We start from the raw sequence: 19039 nt of genomic DNA on the forward strand, positions 1-19039 counted from the left end.
CCAAGATTACATCCACTTGAGGTACACACCGGCCTTCCCCATCCTCCCACATTACTCACCAAGTGCAGTAGGGTCCTTGAGTGAAAGCAGTCTGACAAGTGGGTTAGCCTTTGCTCGAGGCAGGAATAACCCAGACTGTTTTCCCCAGCAGGTATATTCTGTGGTGGTTTATTGTACAGTGGGGCCTCCTCAGTATGTGTTGCCTCCTCCTCTGGTGACATTCCAAAATCTTTGCCCTCTCTTAGTCCATGATGACTTCTAGGATTCCTTGATGACTGGGTTTTCCTATTTGAGCTTGCCATGTGGTTAGTGAGGCCCATTTACTTCATGTAGCATCAGTTGCATGACGTGTAGAGGACACCCTGCCTTTGAACATCCATCCCAGCATGGGCCACTGGGGTGCCAGAAGGAGCTGTGCTTCAGTGCCAGTCACTTCCGAAGCAGCTCAAACCCCTAAATAGCCTGCCAGTATGTCTTTCTCAGTTGGGGCATAGCTGGCCTCAGTTGCTCTGTATTCCCGACTCCAAAAGCTGAGGGGTTGACCTTGGGTCTCCCCTGGAGCTTTCTGCCAGAGGCTCCAGGTAGGACAATTCTCCCCGGCTGCGGTGTAGAGTACATTTTTTACATCTGGCCTGGTCTGGACAGGTCCAAGGCCTACTGCATGAACTACCTCCCTGTCCTGGGTTCAGCAGTAGCAGTCATTTTTCTCCTTCTCAGTAGCTGGTACAGCGCTGTGTTTTGACTTTTGGCCTGGGAACAGAGCTGATAACACTGATGTTTTAGTCTGACCAAGGACTTTGTGAGCCTCATGCTCTGCCAGGGAGGAGGGGAAGCCAGGAGGAAGCAAAGACAGGACACCTGACCCAAACTGACCAAAGAAGTATTCCATACCACAGCATGTCATGCCCAGGATGTAACTGAGAGTTACCCAGAAGGGCTAGGGACTGCGGGGTTGGAGGAGGTATCGGTCTGTGCTTGGTCGGGGGAAGCGAGTTATCAGTCGGCTGGTGGTGAGGTGTTGTATTCTCTTCCCTTGTTATTTCCTTTATCATTATTATTACTGGTGGTAGCAGTAGTGATTTGTGTTATACCTTAGTTACTAAACTGTTCTTATCTCAACCCATGGGAGCTGCATTCTTTTCAGTTCTCCTCTTCATCCCTCCGGGAGTAGGGGGAGGGCAAGAAGGGGGGGAGTGAGTGAACGAGCTGCGTGGCTGGGTTTAAACCACAACACTCCTGTTTAATTTGCTCAAAAGCTTGTTGTTGCTCAGGGCCCCATTTAAAATCATTTTTCTTCCGGGTCACATGATAGAGAGGGCTTACAATCAAACTGTAATTTAGGATGTGCATTCTCCAGAGCCCCACTGCACCCAAGAAAGCTTGTGTTTCTTTCTTATTAGTTGGTGGAGACATTGCTTTTATCTTGTTGTTCACATCTGTGGAGATCTGTCTACGTCCATCTTGCCATTTTATTCCCAAATACTGAGTCTCCTGTGCAGGTCCCTTGACCTTACTCTGGTTTACGGCTTTCAGAAGGATTTGGATTATTTTCCTCCATTTCTCAAAAACTTCTTGCTCTGTATCACCTCACAGAATGGTGTAATCAATGTATTGCACATGCTCTATTCTGGTGCAATCTGGATCAGTCCATGGCAGATGGTAGGGCTGTATTTCCGCCCCTGGGGCAGTTGATTCCAAGTGAATGGGATACCCCTCCAAGTAAAAGCAAATCATGGCCTGCACTCTGCTGCCAAAGGAATTGAGAAAACTGCACTGGCAGTATCAACTGTGGCATACCACTTGTCTGCCTTTGACTCCAGTTCATACTGAATTTCCAGCATGTCTGGTACGGGTGCACTCTTGTGGTCACAATTGGCAGTTGTTGTTTGACTTTCAGTAACCCCACAACAGAGAGACCAGGCAAGATAGAGAGCTACTTCATTTGCTCTGTCTAAAGCAGCTGTTCGAAAAGCCCACAGGTTCCCTTTTTGGTCCTTGAAATGCCTCTGGACCAGTCACAGTGGGGTGCTTTTGCCAGTCCTTCCCAGTCAACCTTATTTCAGTTGGGAACCCCCTGTCACTCCAGAAATACAAATATATTCTGACCCTTGATGGTATTAGGGTACGCTACTAGGGTATCTACGAGGACCTTATACTTGTGTGGCTCTGATGTGTCAGGCCATCTAATCCGTACAGTCCAGTTAACCCAATTGTCCCTCTTCTCCACCGGGCTGGAGGCAGGGCCTCTCTATGCCTCGTCATAGGATGCTGCTCTTACTTCTGGTAAAAATGGACTAGAATTCAATACTATAGGATGAGGTGCAAGTCAGCCCTCCCACTCTGTCTGGGAGGCTGTCCACTGGAGACTGGAGCAATGTCTCTTCTGGAAAATGGCTCATTTGTGGTTGTTTTTCCTTGCAGTTCACATACGTCTAGGACTGAGGTAGGCTTTCCATCCCACTTCTTTATATGTTCTCCGTGATCTCAGGGGTAAAACCACAGGGGTACCCCGTGGAGTGTACCTTCTGTATCCTTCCTCTTGAGAGGAAGAACATTTACTGTCAAAGCTGAGAGGTTGGCCCATACAGGTGGGGAATAGGTTCTCTCCTCTTGTTGTTGCTGGAACTCCTGGAACAGTTTCTCGCATAACTCAGTTTTTTCACAGCTGAGATGTCAGACCTTAGGAAGGAAGAGAATTTTTCTTCACATTGCAGGAGTTGGGAAGCGAATTTATTCACCACTGAAGCCTCTACATGTCTCCAGTATTGTCAGTGTGTTGGCATATAACAATGGTGTACTTCATAGCAATTTCTTCCACGTGACTCATATGTCACTGGAGTTGGAATAGCTGCCGTGCCTCTTGCTGGGCTGGAGGAGGTGCAGTGACTATGGCTGGTCCATCCCCAGCGACAGGCACTAGTTGCAGTGTCTGTCACCGTGGTTGCAGCAGCTGCAGTGTCTGTCACTGGGGAAGAAGTAGCTGCAGTGCCTCTTGCTTGGGTTGGAGTAACAGCAATGACTACAGCTGGTCCACCCCAGCAACAGACAGCAGTTTCAGTGTCTGTTGCTTTAGCTGTTGTGGGCACAGTGCTTATTGCTGGGGTTGGAGTAGCTGCTATGTCTGCTGCTTTGCCATCAGAGACGTCTTTTTCCCCTTGAGGGTACTGCATAGTGTTGAACTGGGCTGGGTCGGCATGGGCTCAGCCGCAGCAGGTTGCTGTGGTTTGTCTTTATCTGGTGATGCCAGAATACAGCACACCTTTTCTAAGGGTTTTACTAGTTTGTCCAGATCTTACAGTTGATCAGGGATGAAGGTCCAGGCACTGAGGTGCCACTGGCCTGGGTACTTGCCTCTACTGTCCCATATACCCTGCCACTTATGGCTGTCCAGCCTTGGGGAAAATCTCTTGGTGACATTCTTAGATAGTTGTTGAGCCTTGAGCAAGGCCTGAACCCTGTGCAGCAACATGCTCGTTCTCAGCAAAAGGAGCAGGTTGGCTTCGAGGGTATTCAAAGGATATTAAAATTCTTTGAAGTTCTCAAATACTTCCATAAATAGGCACCAGTTGGGTTGCACGATGGTATAGATGGGTGCTAAGCTGCTGGACACCATCACCGTGTGAGAGAGAATGTGCTTCAGTTGAGCCTCCTCCTCAAAGAGGGTGCAGAAGATCCCCAAGTATGGGAATAGCTTTGGCTGTGCAGAGGGTCAGTGGTGGAGCATGGTTTTATTTGTGACTGCAGGCACACCTCTGCAATTCTTCAGGACAGTGAGGAACAATGTAGAGCATTATCTCAGCCACAGAGCTAACTCTAAAATACAGGTACTAATGCACATGGGTGCAGTGGGGTAGAGAAGTGAATGCCGTTGGTTGACACAGTCTGGGAGGGGGAACAGTGCTCCAGTTCTAATTGCACTGTTGCTTATGGAATCATAAGTGATGGTGGCTTGGGTGCCACAAGTCCAGTTTTGCCCAGACTGGCCATCAGCTTGGAGCTTTCCAAGAGTGTGTGCTGCAGCAGCTGAGCAGTACCAGTCCTGGGTGGCAAAGGGACTTTGTAGTCACCACTGAAATGGTTGCCCTCTCTCAGGCTCCTCAATCCCCCCAAGCCTCATCTCTGGGCTGCATAGTGGTTCTGGGGGTTGGCAGGGCCGGGACAGGCTGGTGGGGATGCTGTCTTCCATGGCTACCCTGTCCTTGCTGGGATCTGCCTCCTGTCCATGGGCTCAGGCAAGTTGTACCACAGGTGGGACAACACCACAGAGGGGAGCTGCAGCAGCTGCCCTGGGGCCCTGAGGGGACCTGACACCCCCTGTGCCAGCTGGTAGGGGACAGGCTGGTCTTGGGCAGGCTCCAAGGACACCCGGAGCCCCGGGACAGAGGGTAACACGCGGGTAAGGACAGAACACTGCATGGCCAGAGCAGTGGAGCTCAGACCAGACACTTCCAATGGCATCAGAAGCTGGAGGGGAATCTTCTGTGTTGGGAGAAGCAGAGAGAGGTGGTGGGGTGAGACATGGGCAGGCAGAGCCAGCTGGGGGGTTCCCTGCAGGGCAGGGGCACCAGGAGGAGCAGGAGCTGCTGCTGTACCTGCCGTGACCATTGATCAGTGTTGGTTGGGCTTGGGCCAACTGCCTCTCTCCAACAGGCTCCGCCCCAGTGTTTAAATACCTTGACTTCATGTCTCCTTGGTGTGAGTTTGAAAACATCCATAATCAACTGTGGTTGCTGCCACTCTCTCCAAGTCTACTGTATTGAGCACTTTGATGTAAACCATGGGAAACAAAGATTTATTCTGTTGATGCTGTTAGCCTTTGTAATAGCTATACAGTGCTGTGGTTTAAAGTCAGTGGATTGGGCCCAGCAGCTGCTGGAACACCATTTCAGGACAAGATTTTATATTTATGGTATAAATAATTAAATGATACTTTCAGTTAAATTATCTGGGTTTTTTCCATACTCCTCATTTGCAAAGAACTAGGCATTTTTCTTTGTCTTGGTCAGTCCTGCTTTATAAATACAAATAAATCCTATGTCTCCTTAGTTAATACTGAAGCTGCTTTCACTGTCCTCCCCCTGTAGTGGTTTGCTCCTGGGTAGCAATCCCACCCAGTTTGGAGTTATTGCAGTCAGTTTGAGGGTCTGCAAAGGTAGGTTGACTGGCTCATCAGTTACTGACTCCCACATGATTTTAAGCTAATTTTGTCTCAGCAACATGGAGTTGAGGGTTATTTTTTGTAAATGAAAACCATCATGCCCATGTTGAGAATTACCAGTGTTTGTCAGAAAGGGTGCAGTGCACCAGCTGAACAAAGCCTTCTTTGCAGGTCTTTGCTTTGGAAAACATTTCTGAAATCCTGAGGTGCTTAGGACAATTGCTGGGGCACAGTGTTTCTAATCTGCCTTTCTCCTGTCCACTCTCCCCTTATTAACTTGGGCTTTGGTCTAGAAACTAGACTGAGGCTAAATAAAGGGTCTTAGTGGATGTCAGCTGACCTTACACCTCGTTTCCAGTATCTATGCTTGCAGGAAGTCCTGCTTTCTCTATGGAGTTTAATTTGTCTCTGCCAGCTTAGTGTATGTAACATGACTCTGCCTTTGTATCTCTGTTTCTTTGCATGTTTTTCCTGGACAAGAAAATCGGTGGTTTTAATTGAAATGTCACTGAGATGAAACATATGATTTAGACATATACGGTCTCCTAAAGCTAAGATTTACACCAAAAATAAAACTTCAGTTTGGCTACTGCATGCAGAGTAGGGCACTTGAAATTCTACGGGATGAACTGCTGGCTTCCAGCAGAGAATATGTTGTATTGCTCTGTACAGGAAGGTTGTATCTGGCAGGTTCCTCTCTGGTTGACCTGTACACGAAGGACAAAACTAAGGCCTGAAATGTGAGGCCTGAGACCACATTTTTGTGTTCATGTTTTGCTGTGCCCTGTCACTCACATGACCTGACTAACATTTTTTCAACAGACTTCCATGGATTTGGTTTCAGGCTTTTGTATGGAAATTGTGTGGATGTTCTGAAGAGTGTAGGAATGAGCAAGAAATCATATTGTAACTGTCTCGCTGTGTACTCAGTTGTGTCAGTGCTTTTAAAGCCAGAATATAGATTTAGGAGTGAATTAAGATGAACAGAACAAAGATATTTGTGGAATTAAACCACAGTTTAATAAGGAGTTTTTACTGTCTTGTCGAAGGAGAGTGTTCAGAGTGTCGAAGTGAAATTTTAGCTCTGTTGAAGTCAGTGTCAGAGCTTGCACTAACTACAGCATAGTCAAAATTTCATCTTCAGAAACAGGTTGGAGTCAGAAACGAAACAAATGGAGGAATCAAATGTGTGTTATCATAGAGAATCACTGTGTAATTTAATTTGTATCTCCTCCTCTTCTTCCAGGCCACTAAAATTTTCTTACTCCTTTCACCTGTCCTCTGAATGTTGTTTGTAAAGAAATGATGGATAAAAGTTCTGTGTTGAGGCAAATGCTACAGAAGTGTAACAGCCAAACACTGTTGTGGCGAGGGTTCCATCTGAAGAGCTTGGAAGATTCTGGCAGAAGCACAGTTGGTTCTGGTTCTATTAGCTGGTTCTACTGCTACTCTTGATGCAGTAAGTGAGCTGAACTATCCAATCCAATCCACCAGTACGGTAAATGTTACAAGAGCATTGATTGTAATTGCAGCTGGCGAAATGGGGTAGGTGCACACATGAAGGCTTTGCTTTGTCGGTGGTGGAAGGGCATGACATGGCAGGTCACAAACACTTCCAAACACTTCGTAACTGAAAGCAGAAGCTGTTTGTGTACTTAAGAGACCTTGGTTTCGTGCCTGTGCTTGCACACATGGTAGTCACAGCTCAGACCTGTAAAAGCCTATGAAAGAAGGAGATAATTGGAGGAACCTGGGTATTTAATGAAAAAACCCGAAACAAACAGCATTCAAAGGGATTGTTAGAGCTGCATGCTTCGCTGTGTGATCTGTCACTCCATGAAACTTCAGCTGTGGTAGCTGACTGAGCTAAAGGGAGTTCCCCACCTGCTTTAGATTTAGAAGGTCTGAAATGACCATGGCAAATACCGTGATTCCCTAAAGTGGTCATGGCTGAAAAACACTCCCTGTTTTCTGTTCCTTCTCATCCTCTGCCTTCCAGATTCTTTTCTCTTTCCTGTGCTGTGTGGCTAAGCAGGGGATCAAAGAAGTTGATTGCAATGCAAAATAGATGGTTTATTTAATTACTGCAGTCTTGGTCTCCTACAGTTCCCTGCAATAGGACGTATAAACACCTGGGCAGGAGATAAAAAGAAAGCAGGATGAAAAGGGAGGAGGTGAGGCAGGGCTGACTTTTCAGAAAAACAATGCAGCCACACGTACCTCTGCATGACTGCCAGTCTGTAGAGGGTTAAGACCTTAAATTCTTGATGACAGAGGAACATCCAGTTCCAACCCCCCTGCCATGAGCAGGGACACTTCACACTAGACCCTGTCGCCCAAGACTGTCCAGCCTGGCCTTGAACACTGTCAGGGATGGAGCATTTACATTATGTATCTTTGTATACTTCTTTGAAGTCTTACATTCTGGGAGCTTAGTCCTTATGGATCTTGGAAGATTGTTGAGGCTAGAACGGAATGTAGGAAAAGATACACTGACCCTTAGAACCCTCTTCCTGTGTTTGGGTACACTGCTTTTAAGATGCATTTTATCAGTAACCTAAGTTTGCTTTGATCTTTTTTCCTTTCCTTTTCAACTCTGGCACAAGCATAAGGCAAATCTTAATCTCCCCCCGTAATTATAGGTTAGTAGGGGAGGGCTTTTTTGTCCATCGGAGAATGTGTTCTCATATCCTGAAGTTTTTTGCTGTGAATAAAACAATTGCACATTTTTTTTTTCCTTGTGATTTCAAGTGAAACTTAGCAGAACTGAACAAATTTAAGTATATGTAAATAGGATACGTGGAATATTATTGTTTCTACTCACTTGGATAATTTTTACTTTGTAAATAGGAAAAGTTGTTTTCAGATTTCAGGTCAGGCCTTTCCATACTGAATGATTCTTTGTACTTAAGTGTGTTAAACAGAGAACCTGTTCCTTGTGTAGTATGATACGCAATATAGTTCATTGTGTGAGTATAATGGCTGTCAATCAAGAGGGTGGAAGTAGAAGAAGTACATTTTCCCAATTAGAAAGCAGCATGGTATGTGTATGTTCTTCCATATAAAGCAATTCTTGTCCCAGTTGTCTGATGTAGCCATAGTAAAATGGCTCCTTATGTGGATAGTCAAGCAGGAAGCCAAACATGAGAAGTCTACAAAATGTTGGACATTAATGGGATTTGGATCAAATATGTTCTTTCCTACAGGCTTCAGCTGGCTTTGGATCAGACTGTGCAATTGCTCTAAATATTTTAGAAAGAAACATGAAAAAAATCAGCTGATGCTGTTGCTTTTCAGACAGTGTCTGGATAGACAGTTTACTGTGTGTTTGGTGACGAAGTAATGTCTCCTCACTTTCTTGATTAATAAAATGGGAATTATGCCAGTTACCTTCCTAGCAGCTTTCTAAAGTTGCATAATGCTCACTAGAGTGTTCTGATGAAAGGTGTTTATAAACCGTGTGTCATTCTACATTCTTATTGCCTGTGATTTAATAGAAAATACGTGACGAAATGATATAGCATGTTTCTAACTCAGCAGTGACTCAAGCATGATGGTGACCATGGTGTCTGTTTTGTTGTGTGTGGTTTCTTTTAGTGGAATCTGCATGTGTGGGACTGGTTTATTATTTCCATAAGCTGGCTTGGAATACCTGACATTTAGACTGAGTTGCTGTCTCTATATGTGAATGTTTCTACATAAAGCTGGGGACAGCATTGATTATTGCCATGCTGACACCATGGATAAAGGTACCATCCTCAGTCATGGCTCTGGCAGCAATTCACCCAACTGCATTATTCATGCCATGCAATAGTCCCTTGGGAAAAGTTGTTGGTGACTGTCGCACATCTTCAGAAGTGCATTGCTCTGAAAAGAGAAGCTGAAGTGTCAGAAGGAGTTATCTACCTGAGCTGCCTGTACCAAAAGCATCTAGTTCAGAAGAGCATCCAGAACCTTGGCTCTGTATGCCATCAAACCAAACACCATGAGCCACAGTGCCATTCTTCATGCCCTGTAGGACTTGTCATAAAAGATCAAGAGCCAGTTTCTATCACCTTTGACACAGGTACAAGTCAGGAGCAGTTCTGCTGGCATTATTTGAGATAATGAAACTGGGAGCATTTCTCTTTCTTGTCAGATGAGAAGTGTCATGGGAGTGAAAGTGGTACCTAGGCAAGCCAGGTTACATTCTCAGTGCTTTAAAAATGAGGTTTTGCTCACCATTTGTTGCTGAGTCTATCTGACGAGTTTTCCTGTCACTAATGCTATGTGATTTTGAAGCAGAATCTTTGCTTTGTAAGTCCAAGACTAGAAAGTTTTAATTGACAGTGCATGATTTGCCATGGAGTGAGAGACCTCTCATCACTGATTGTTGATACAAACAATGCAACAATGTGTTGAAAGCCTAATGGAGAATGAGTTCCTGCAGTGGCTTAGTGATTGAGTCCAAAGCAGAGGAGTGGCCATCCTACCATAAACCACCATCAGCTTATTGCAGAAACAGTCAAGATGCTTTTAGAGCTCACAGACTTCCTCTAGAGCTTTCCTATTTGCTTCAGCTTCTGAAGGATCCAAACCTAAAGAGTTTATGTTTAATCTCTGCTGAAAATTGGGTGAGCCTGTTCTTCTTGTCTCTTGCCAGTGAAGTGAAAGCTTCTTCATTCTAGGGAAGTAATGGTGATGCTGTCTGTAACTGTTCAGAAAAGCATAACTGAGCTGGTTTCTTGACTGGGGGGAGTAGGGGCAGCTGTATAACCTGCAGTCTGTTTCAGAAGTGAGGAGGTGTCTCAAGATTCTAGTTTATTTCTTTATTTCTGCTAGCTCTTGAGCAAAGACAAGGGTTAATTAGGTAGCAAATACCATCAGGAAACAGGATGCAAAAAAGCATTTAAATGGCTGATTCACTGTAGTATTTCTGTGAAATTCAGGTCATACACTTCTCAATTTTCTACTCTTGCACATGAAAATGCAGCAGAAAACAAGTTTGTCCATCCCCTGGGTTTGCATAAATGTTTGCATAACATTTTAAGAGAGAGAAAAAAATCAGCTCTTAGCAGAGCTAAGTGTCTAAGATCAGTTAAACAGTGAGTTTGACTTCTGCAGTCCAGCTTTGTAAAGATAGTGTGTAGGTTTTTATTGTGTAAAGTGATAGAAAGATGAAAGAAGAAAAGCCTTATCTCTTATTGCAGGACATTGAACAGGAGACTTTTCAGACAGGAAATATATAGGAAATTCTTGTTCTGATTCTGCCTTGGTGAGTTAAAAAAGAGTTTCATTTGGCTGCATAGTAACCTTTTGGATTAGTCTTTGCTTTGAATTTGCCTATATTGTATGTGTGCTCCCACAGACGATTTCAACATGTGATTCCTTTGACTTGAGATAATGAGTTATTTGCTGAATGTTTTGGTTGCTTTTTCTTTACATTAATGGTGTTAGGCAGACTTAATGTAGGAAGAGGAGTGGTAAAGAGTATGTATTTATTACGATTGATTATGTTGGCCTTCTATGATGGGGCTACAGAACTGATGGACAGGGGTAGAGCAGTTGATGTCATCTACCTGGACTTGTGCAAAGCGTTCGACACTGTCCCACACGACATCCTTGTCTCTAAACTGGAGCGACATCAATTTGATGGATGGACCACTCGGTGGATAAAGAACTGGCTGGATGGCCGCACGCAAAGAGTTGTGGTCAATGGCTCAATGTCCGGCTGGGAGACCAGTAACAAGTGGTGTCCCTCAGGGATGGGTGCTGGGACTGGTCTTGTTCAACATCTTCGTCGCTGACATGGACGGTGGGATTGAGTGCACCCTCAGCAAGTTTGACGATGACACCAAGCTGTGTGGTTCGGTTGATCCACTGGAGGGAAGGAATGCCATCCAGAGGGACCTTGACGTGCTTGTGAGGTGGGCTGATGCCAACCTCGTGAGGTTTAACCATGCCAAGTGCAAGGTCCTACACCTGAGTCGGAGCAATCCCAGGCACAGCTACAAGTTGGGCAGAGAAGAGATTCAGAGCAGCCCTATTGAGAAGGACTTGGGGGTGCTGGTCGATGAGAAAATGAACATGAGCCGGCTTCAGTGTGCGCTTGCAGCCCAGAAAGGCAACCGTATCCTGGGCTGCATCAAAAGGAGCGTGACCAGCAGGTCAAAGGAGGTGATCCTGCCCCTCTACTCTGCTCTTGTGAGACCTCACCTGGAGTATTGTGTACAGTTCTGGTGTCCTCAACATAAAAAGGACATGGAACTGTTGGAACAAGTCCAGAGGAGGGCCACGAGGATGATCAGGGGACTGGAGCACCTCCAGTATGAAGACAGGCTGAGAAAGTTGGAGCTGTTCAGCCTGGAGAAGAGAAGGCTGCATGGAGGCCTCATAGCAGCCTTCCAGGATCTGAAGGGGGCCTATAAGGATGCTGGAGAGGGACTCTTCATTAGAGAGGGGTAATGGATTAAAACTTAAACAGGGGAAGTTTAGATTGGATATAAGAAGGAAATTCTTTCTTGTTAGGGTGGTGAGGCACTGGAATAGGTTGCCCAGGGAGGTTGTGAATGCTCCATCCCTGGCAGTGTTCAAGGCCAGGTTGGACGAGGCCTTGGGTGATATGATTTAGTGTGAGGTGTCCCTGCCCATGGCAGGGGGGTTGGAACTAGATGATCTTAAGGTCCTTTCCAACCCTAACAATTCTATGATTCTATATTTGCCTATTCAGTAGAAAATAGCTTCTAAAATATGGTGGGTTTTTAGTGTTTTTTTTTTGGGGGGGGGGAGGTTTACAGCAGTGAGTACTGTGCTTCAAAATGTGTCTTTTGAAAACAACTTGGTGCTTAGTTTGTTGTTTAAAATAAAATCTCCTTGCATGTTCTGGTGAGTGTTTACAGGTGAGGAAGAGAGTGAAAGTAGCCACATCAGAGTGCCAGGTATATTAAAGTGGGAGGAAAACTAGTTACATGAGCTGTAAAACCCTGAAGCTAACATCCTTATTATTGCAAACTGGGCCATTGGCTCCATGCCATCTCAAAAGTGTGTCAGTCACAAGCTCCGTCTTTGCAGCAGTATTATTCTTTGAAAAGCTTTTAAATAAACAGCTGAGTGCCTCAAATGCTCTCAAAGAGCATTTGAGAGCTGAAGGTTATGGGACTTCGTAACAAACAGCAAACTGTAGCACAAAGCTATGTCTTTAAAGTGCCTTCATTTCCTGCCAGTAACACTTAATTATTCCAAGGCTAGTTTGGTTTAGTGTCTTCCTTGCCTGACTTTTGGCAGGTTTCAGGACCTCTGTGTTTGAACATAGAATCATAGAATAGTTAGGGTTGGAAAGGACCTTAATATCATCTAGTTCTAACCCCCCTGCCATGGGCAGGGACACCTCACAGAAAACCATGTCACCTAAGGCTCCATCCAGCCTGGCCTTGAACGCTGCCAGGGATGGAGCATTCACACCTTCCCTGGGCAACCCATTCCAGTGCCTCACTACCCTCACAGTAAAGAACTTCTTCCTTATATCCAATCTAAACTTCCCCTGTTTAAGTTTGAACCTGTTACCCCTTGTCCTATCACTACAGTCCCTAATGAAGAGTCCCTTCCCAGCATCCTTGTAGGACCCCTTCAGATACTGGAAGGCTGCTATGAGGTCTCCTCACAGCCTTCTCTTCTCCAGGCTGAACAGCCCCAACTTTCTCAGCCTGTCTTCATACGGGAGGTGCTCCAGTCCCCTGATCATCCTCGTGGCCCTTCTCTGGGCTTGTTCCAACAGTTCCATGTCCTTTTTGTGGCTGAGGACACCAGAACTGCACACAGTACTTCAAGTGAGGTCTCACGAGAGCAGAGTAGAGGGGCAGGATCACCTCCTTCGACCTGCTGGTCACTCTCCTTTTGATGCAGCCCAGGATACAACTGGTTTCTGGGCTGTGAGCGCACAATGAAGCTGGCTCATGTTCATTTTCTCATTGACCAAGACCCCCAAGTCCTTCTCCACAGGGCTGCTCTGAATCTCTTCTCCACCCAGCCTGTAGCTGTGCCTGGGATTGCCCTGACCGATGTGTAGGACCTTGCACTTGGCATGGTTAAACTTCATAAGGTTGGCATCAGCCCACCTTACAGGCATGTCAAGGTCCCTCTGGATGGCATTCCTTCCCTCCAGCGTGTCAACTGAACCACACAGACTTGGTGTCATCGTCAAACTTGCTGAGGGCACACTCAATCCCACTGTCCATGTCACCGACTAAGATGTTGAACAAGACCAATCCCAACACCGACCCCTGAGGGACACCACTTGTTACTGGTCTCCAGCTGGACATTGAGCCATTGACCACAACTCTTTGCATGCGGCCATTCAGCCAGTTCTTTATCCACCGAGTGGTCCATCTGTCAAACTGATGTCTCTCCAATTTAGAGACAAGGATGTCATGCAGGACAGTGTCGAACACTTTGTGCAAGTCCATGGAACATGTCAAATAGGACAACAAGTCTCCTGGTAGTTCATCCCTGAATTTACCGTATTTTGCTGGCACAGAAAGAATGACTGTTCATAAACTCATGATTGTAGTATCCTTCCATCATGCCATCAGCAAAAGGGAAAAGAAGCACTTCTCTGCTCGTTTTGTTCAGCTGCTGCTTGATGAAAAATTGTCTGAATGCTAACCTTTCAGCTATTTGGGAAAGTACTTTTTTATGGCACTTACGTTCTTTTGTGTGGGGATGGCGTCTAGCACACCAGATTTCTTTTTACTTAGTTATGTCTTGCTTTCTTGTTGTGCTTAAGAAAAAATAAGCGCCTCTTTCTCTTCCTTTCTGCCCCTCAGCAAAGCTTTGGGCAACTGTCTTCAGAAGAATTTAATGCTTTCCACACACAGCTTGGTAAAATTTTCATGGACATGATTTTTGTAAAGGGAAACAGTGAAGCATACATAGTCCCATGATGAGAATTCATCAGCCGCTGATAGGGTAGGATTTTTGTAGTGCTTGCAAATTTAAAATATACTGTATTATTCAATTTAAATTATGCATTAAATGTTCTCTATCTTTAATCATAAAATCTTCAGTACTAAAATAAAAGTCTAATTGAGAAAGCCCCTGTCTACCCGATTGCCTTCTAATCGTCTATGTTTACTGATGATAATACTCTTCTGCACATACACGTAAGAACAAGCAAGGTTTTAATCCAGTAATTTTTTTATTTTTTTTTTTTTGGCTGTTAAAACTCTTCTCTGTTGCTAGAGTAGATTAGATGGAATAATGCAAAATCTAGGCTCTTTTCTTTTGTGAGAATGACAATGCCAAGTATTCCCCTGTAGAGGAGGTGAATAGAGCTATAAAGCAGCAGCATCACTTTTGCTTTTCAGTCAATCGACCCAATCTAATAGAAAATTAAGACCACTACTGAATTAAAATAACAATCTCTGTACAGTCCTTTGGGAAAACTGAAGTTATTTCTGTGCAATACCGTAGGTTTCACTGTAAGTAGGTTCTACGAGGTTTGCAGAAACAAATAGCGTGTTAAAAGTAGAGAACAAATATGGAAAAATCTTGCTCAGGGATTTTTTTCCTAGAGAAGGGTGCTGAAGCCATAGTGAATGCCTAGGGGCACTATTGGGCTCTTCAGGAGGGGTTAGGTAAGACTTCTACATTGTAACATAGTATTTTGTCTACTAAACTCATACATATATTATGTGTAGTATGCACTTACTGTAAAAAGGCAGCAAAATGAAAACAGTTTTAAAATTATCTAAAGATGGAAAGATTATGCAAGACTTACTGAATTGTCATCTTTCTGGTAACTTAAGAAGCCTCTATTTGGGTAGGTACTTAAAAAAGAGAAGTAAAACAGTAACAAACCAACAGGGCCAGACTTGAGCTTATCACTAATGTTTACTGTTTCCACATTCTCAGGGGCATGAAGCCTTTCAGGAAGGCTTTCCAGAGGAAGAGCTAACAGACTGCTCTGAAGTCAATACAAGCTTCTGTGAAACAGCAGGGTTTGGAGGACCTGTGTTAGAGAGCAACTGTTTTCAGGTACCTGCATTAAATCTCAGCCTTGCTTTTCTGCCAGCTGCTGCAGAGCAGAAGATTAGCAGACATGTCCACTGCACTCAAACAAGTCTTTAATAAAGACAAGACTTTCCGCCCAAAACGCAAGTTTGAACCTGGAACCCAGAGGTTTGAACTTCACAAACGAGCACAGGCATCTCTGAACTCAGGCGTGGACTTGAAAGCAGCTGTGCAGTTGCCTAGTGGAGAAGACCAAAATGACTGGGTTGCTGTTCATGTTGTTGACTTCTTCAATAGGATCAACCTTATTTATGGAACTATCTGTGAGTTCTGCACAGAGAAGACCTGCCCAGTGATGGCTGGAGGCCCTAAGTATGAGTATCGGTGGCAGGACGACATGAAATACAAGAAGCCCACAGCATTGCCAGCACCCCAGTATATGAATCTTCTTATGGACTGGATCGAGGTGCAAATCAACAATGAGGATCTCTTTCCTACAAATGTAGGTAAGTGCAAGAAAGAAGTCCTAAAGCATAAACTGCCTTTCATGCTGTGTACTAAGAATGTTCGCTTCCCACCCTCTTTTTTAGTGACTGTGAAATTCAACCCTTTAAACAGCAGGTGGGAAGGAGGAAGGTGTCTTGCAGGAATAGTGTCAAATGTATGAAGTGTTAACTGTGGCTTATTGTGAGGTTAATGATGGGGTATGTTAGCCTAAAATGTTATCATTCCATTTGTCCCTGGTAAGCCTCTCAGGTTAATCACTAAGGGTGGTCATATTGTATTAGCTGGTTGAAAGCTAATTTACATTGTTGAAAGCTAGTTTACATTGTTTTGCATTTTGCCTAGGCACTTAGGCACTTGTATCTGATATAGAATGGATGAAAAGCAAAGCATAATTGGAGTGGTACTTCCCTTAAAAGTATGTACAGTTGTGTGCTGTACAAGGCAGTGGAGAGTCAGGAATGCAGTGAACTCTGGCCTCCCACCCTCTCTTGATTTCCCATCCAAATCTGAGGACTGAGTAGTGAATTGTTCTCTAAAGTACTGTTTCTAAGACTATATGTAACTAACAAGCTTTGCTGTAGTTTAACCAGACAGCCCAGATGAGCTGCACAGTTTTCCTTTTATAATACTATTCTTAGTTTTTCTGAAGAGTAGGGTGGATAGGGGGAAGTATCTTTGCTGGAATAGTTTCCTCTGCATGAAGAGAACTTTGCAGAAGATTTCATGTAGTGTAAACAGCCTGAATCTTTAGCTGTGGCTGCGTTTAATAAAACAACCCCCAGAATGTTGTACCTTAGAGATGTCAGCGTACCTGTGTATTTTTTGGCAGTTTTAGGTAATGAGTCCTGATTCACTTGTTGCAAGTCAGAAAGATGGGAGCTTGCTGTAGGAAATGTGAGATGTCATATATAAGTACTCAGCCCAGCTGAGTAACAATCAAGAATAATGCTCATAAATTAGTTCAGCCCAATATTTTGCAGTTTATATGCAACTGCAGTCTGTGGTAAGTTGGTAGATGGCACATCAAGAGACTGTCTATCAGTATTTTCTGACCTTTAAAATAATCTTGTTCTTGGCCTTGACAGCTGTCTCTGCAGACAGACTTGTGGTTTGTTTGCCAATTCCTATCACTTTTTGTCGTGGTTTAAACCAAACCAGACAACTCGTTCACTCACTTCCCCCCGCTTCTTGCCCTCCCCCTACTCCTGGAGGGAGAGAGAGGAGAGTCAAAAAGAATGCAACTCCCACGAGTTGAGATAAGAATAGTTTAGTAAGTAAGGTATAACACAAATCACTACTGCTACCACCAATAATAATAATGATAAAGGAAATAACTAGGGAAGAGAATACAACACCTCACCACCAGCCAACTGATAACTCCTCCCCCCACCCCCCCCGACCAAGCGCTGACCCACACCTCCTCCAACCCTGCAGTCCACCAGCCCTTCCACGTAACTCCCAGTTAACCCCCCAGGCATGACGTGCTGTGGTATGGAATACCTCTTTGGTCTGTTTGGCTCAGGTGTCCTATCTCTGCTTCCTCCTGGCTTCCCCTCCTCCCTGGCAGAGCATGAGGCTCACAAAGTCCTTGGCTAAACCAAAACATCCTTGTTATCAGCTCTGTTCCCAGGCCAAAAATCAAAACACTGCACTGCACCAGCTACCAAGAAGGAGAAAAATGACTGCTACTGCTGAACCCAGGGCACTTTTCTACACTAATGGGTAGAAAGAAGGCCTCCTAATATGTAATCTAAATCTACCCTCCATAGGTTTAGTATTAAAGCTTTATTAATATTAATAAATTAACCTTTATTTTCACTCAGAAAAATTAATGATGGTGAAAATAATGATTGTTCGTTCTTCAAAGAAGTTGAAACAGATCTTGAAAGATGATATACTCAGCTGTGAAAACTGAACAGGCTTAGGTATATCCTTACTAATAGGACAGCAGTTTTAAAGCATTGAGTGGCTGTAACTTAAAGAGCTTAATTATTTCTTTGGATCTTTGTAGCATATGGTGTGCAGAGAATTGTTCTGGTAAAAGTGTATGTCCAGTGAATGGAGTTTGGGATAATCTTTCCATTAGCAAATGAGTTTGGTGAAGAGATCCAGAGTCAGCTTGACAGGATCTGTCCACAGAAACTTGAACATATTTTTCTCAGTTTAATCCTATTAAACTTGTCCTCCTTCATTTGATGTATCTCATGCATACTGTCTAAAAAAGGGATTTCAAGAACTGTGATCAAGTGTAGCTTTCATTGAGGAGCTACTTTGAAGGAAAATCACTCATTTCAGGATAGGCAGGACAGGGATATCCAGGCTTGGTGGGCTTTTTTTTTGCTTTATTTTTGCTTTTTTTTTTGTGGTGGTGTTCCTCTGTGGTTTAAAAAAAAAACTGAACCATCAAATGCACTTGAGTTATACATTGTCATGAATGATGTATTTAACCCTCTCAGTGTTTACACTGGCATGATTACTGACATGAAAGGCAAGGGAAATAGATCAAGCCTGCACTGGGCAGAAACCTGAAAGGCTACAACAAGCAATGTCCTTGAGTGAATTGCAGTGCTTCAGGGTGATGCATTCAGCTGCTGTTTCTCACTGCCGAAATGAATAACAATGCTACAGCACCCCAACAAGGCACATCTTTAGTACCACTCTGGTTTCGTTAGAGCCACTTGCAGGTCTCTGTACGTCCTGTGGTCTGATGCTGTTTCCTCTCTGCTTTTCCTAGTCATTCTGGTCTATTCACTCTTCTTCTAGCCACTCTCCTACTAAAAGAGCTGGCTGGCAGGAGAACAGGGAGCTGGTATGGGAACAGGAGAGTTGTCAAGAAATTGTGTGCAGGTTTCAAAAGCAGGTGATGAATATTAGGACCACTTCTTTGTGTAGCAGAGCTTTACAGACTGTCTTTGTAAATGGCCTCAAAACCTGATAGGGTTTTAAACATGCTGATTTCTTTGCTCTTAGTTCTGTTATTCTCAATTTCCTTGATCCATTTTTATGTGGATTTAATACATCTAAGAGGCCAACAGCTCTGGAAACAAGTTCTGTATGTAGCCACAGATATATCCTGACCTGTCTCAGCCCTCAGTGAGTTGGGAAATCAGAAGCAGAGTGGAGAATTCACTCTGTATCCCTGCTCAGGCTACATTGGTGAAACTGCATGAATTTTTATAGTGTGCTGGAGTTTTATTTGGCCTTAGGGTAAACTCTGTCATCAGTAAATACTAGCTTTTCCAGGCACCTAGTAGTCTTACTATTTAAACACATTTCAAGGGATCTTTTTCTTGGGCTGGTATAGATAACTTAAATACTTCATAGCCTCAAAAGTACCTTTTCTCCTCCCTTCCCCACCCCTGTTCTTTTATCTCTGTTCTTTTTTGG

At 44.2% G+C, this 19039-nt stretch overlaps 1 protein-coding gene across 3 annotated transcripts in view; it reads left to right on the forward strand.

Annotated features, from left to right (window-relative positions):
* The window catches only part of MOB3B (MOB kinase activator 3B), a 92308-nt gene that overhangs the window by 23106 nt on the left and 50163 nt on the right, over positions 1–19039 (forward strand). For all 3 annotated transcript variants that reach the window (XM_061468789.1, XM_061468792.1, XM_061468791.1), the window contains exon 2: positions 15047–15651. In XM_061468789.1, coding sequence (XP_061324773.1) covers positions 15234–15651 — 418 coding nt within the window. In that variant the 5' untranslated portion in view covers positions 15047–15233. The remainder of the gene's footprint in view (positions 1–15046; positions 15652–19039) is intronic.

The sequence above is a fragment of the Pezoporus flaviventris genome, unplaced genomic scaffold (assembly GCF_033815535.1).
Source record: "Pezoporus flaviventris isolate CSIRO_AGI_PZ_B2104156 unplaced genomic scaffold, CSIRO_AGI_Pfla_v1 ptg000050l, whole genome shotgun sequence".
Classification (NCBI taxonomy): domain Eukaryota; kingdom Metazoa; phylum Chordata; class Aves; order Psittaciformes; family Psittacidae; genus Pezoporus; species Pezoporus flaviventris.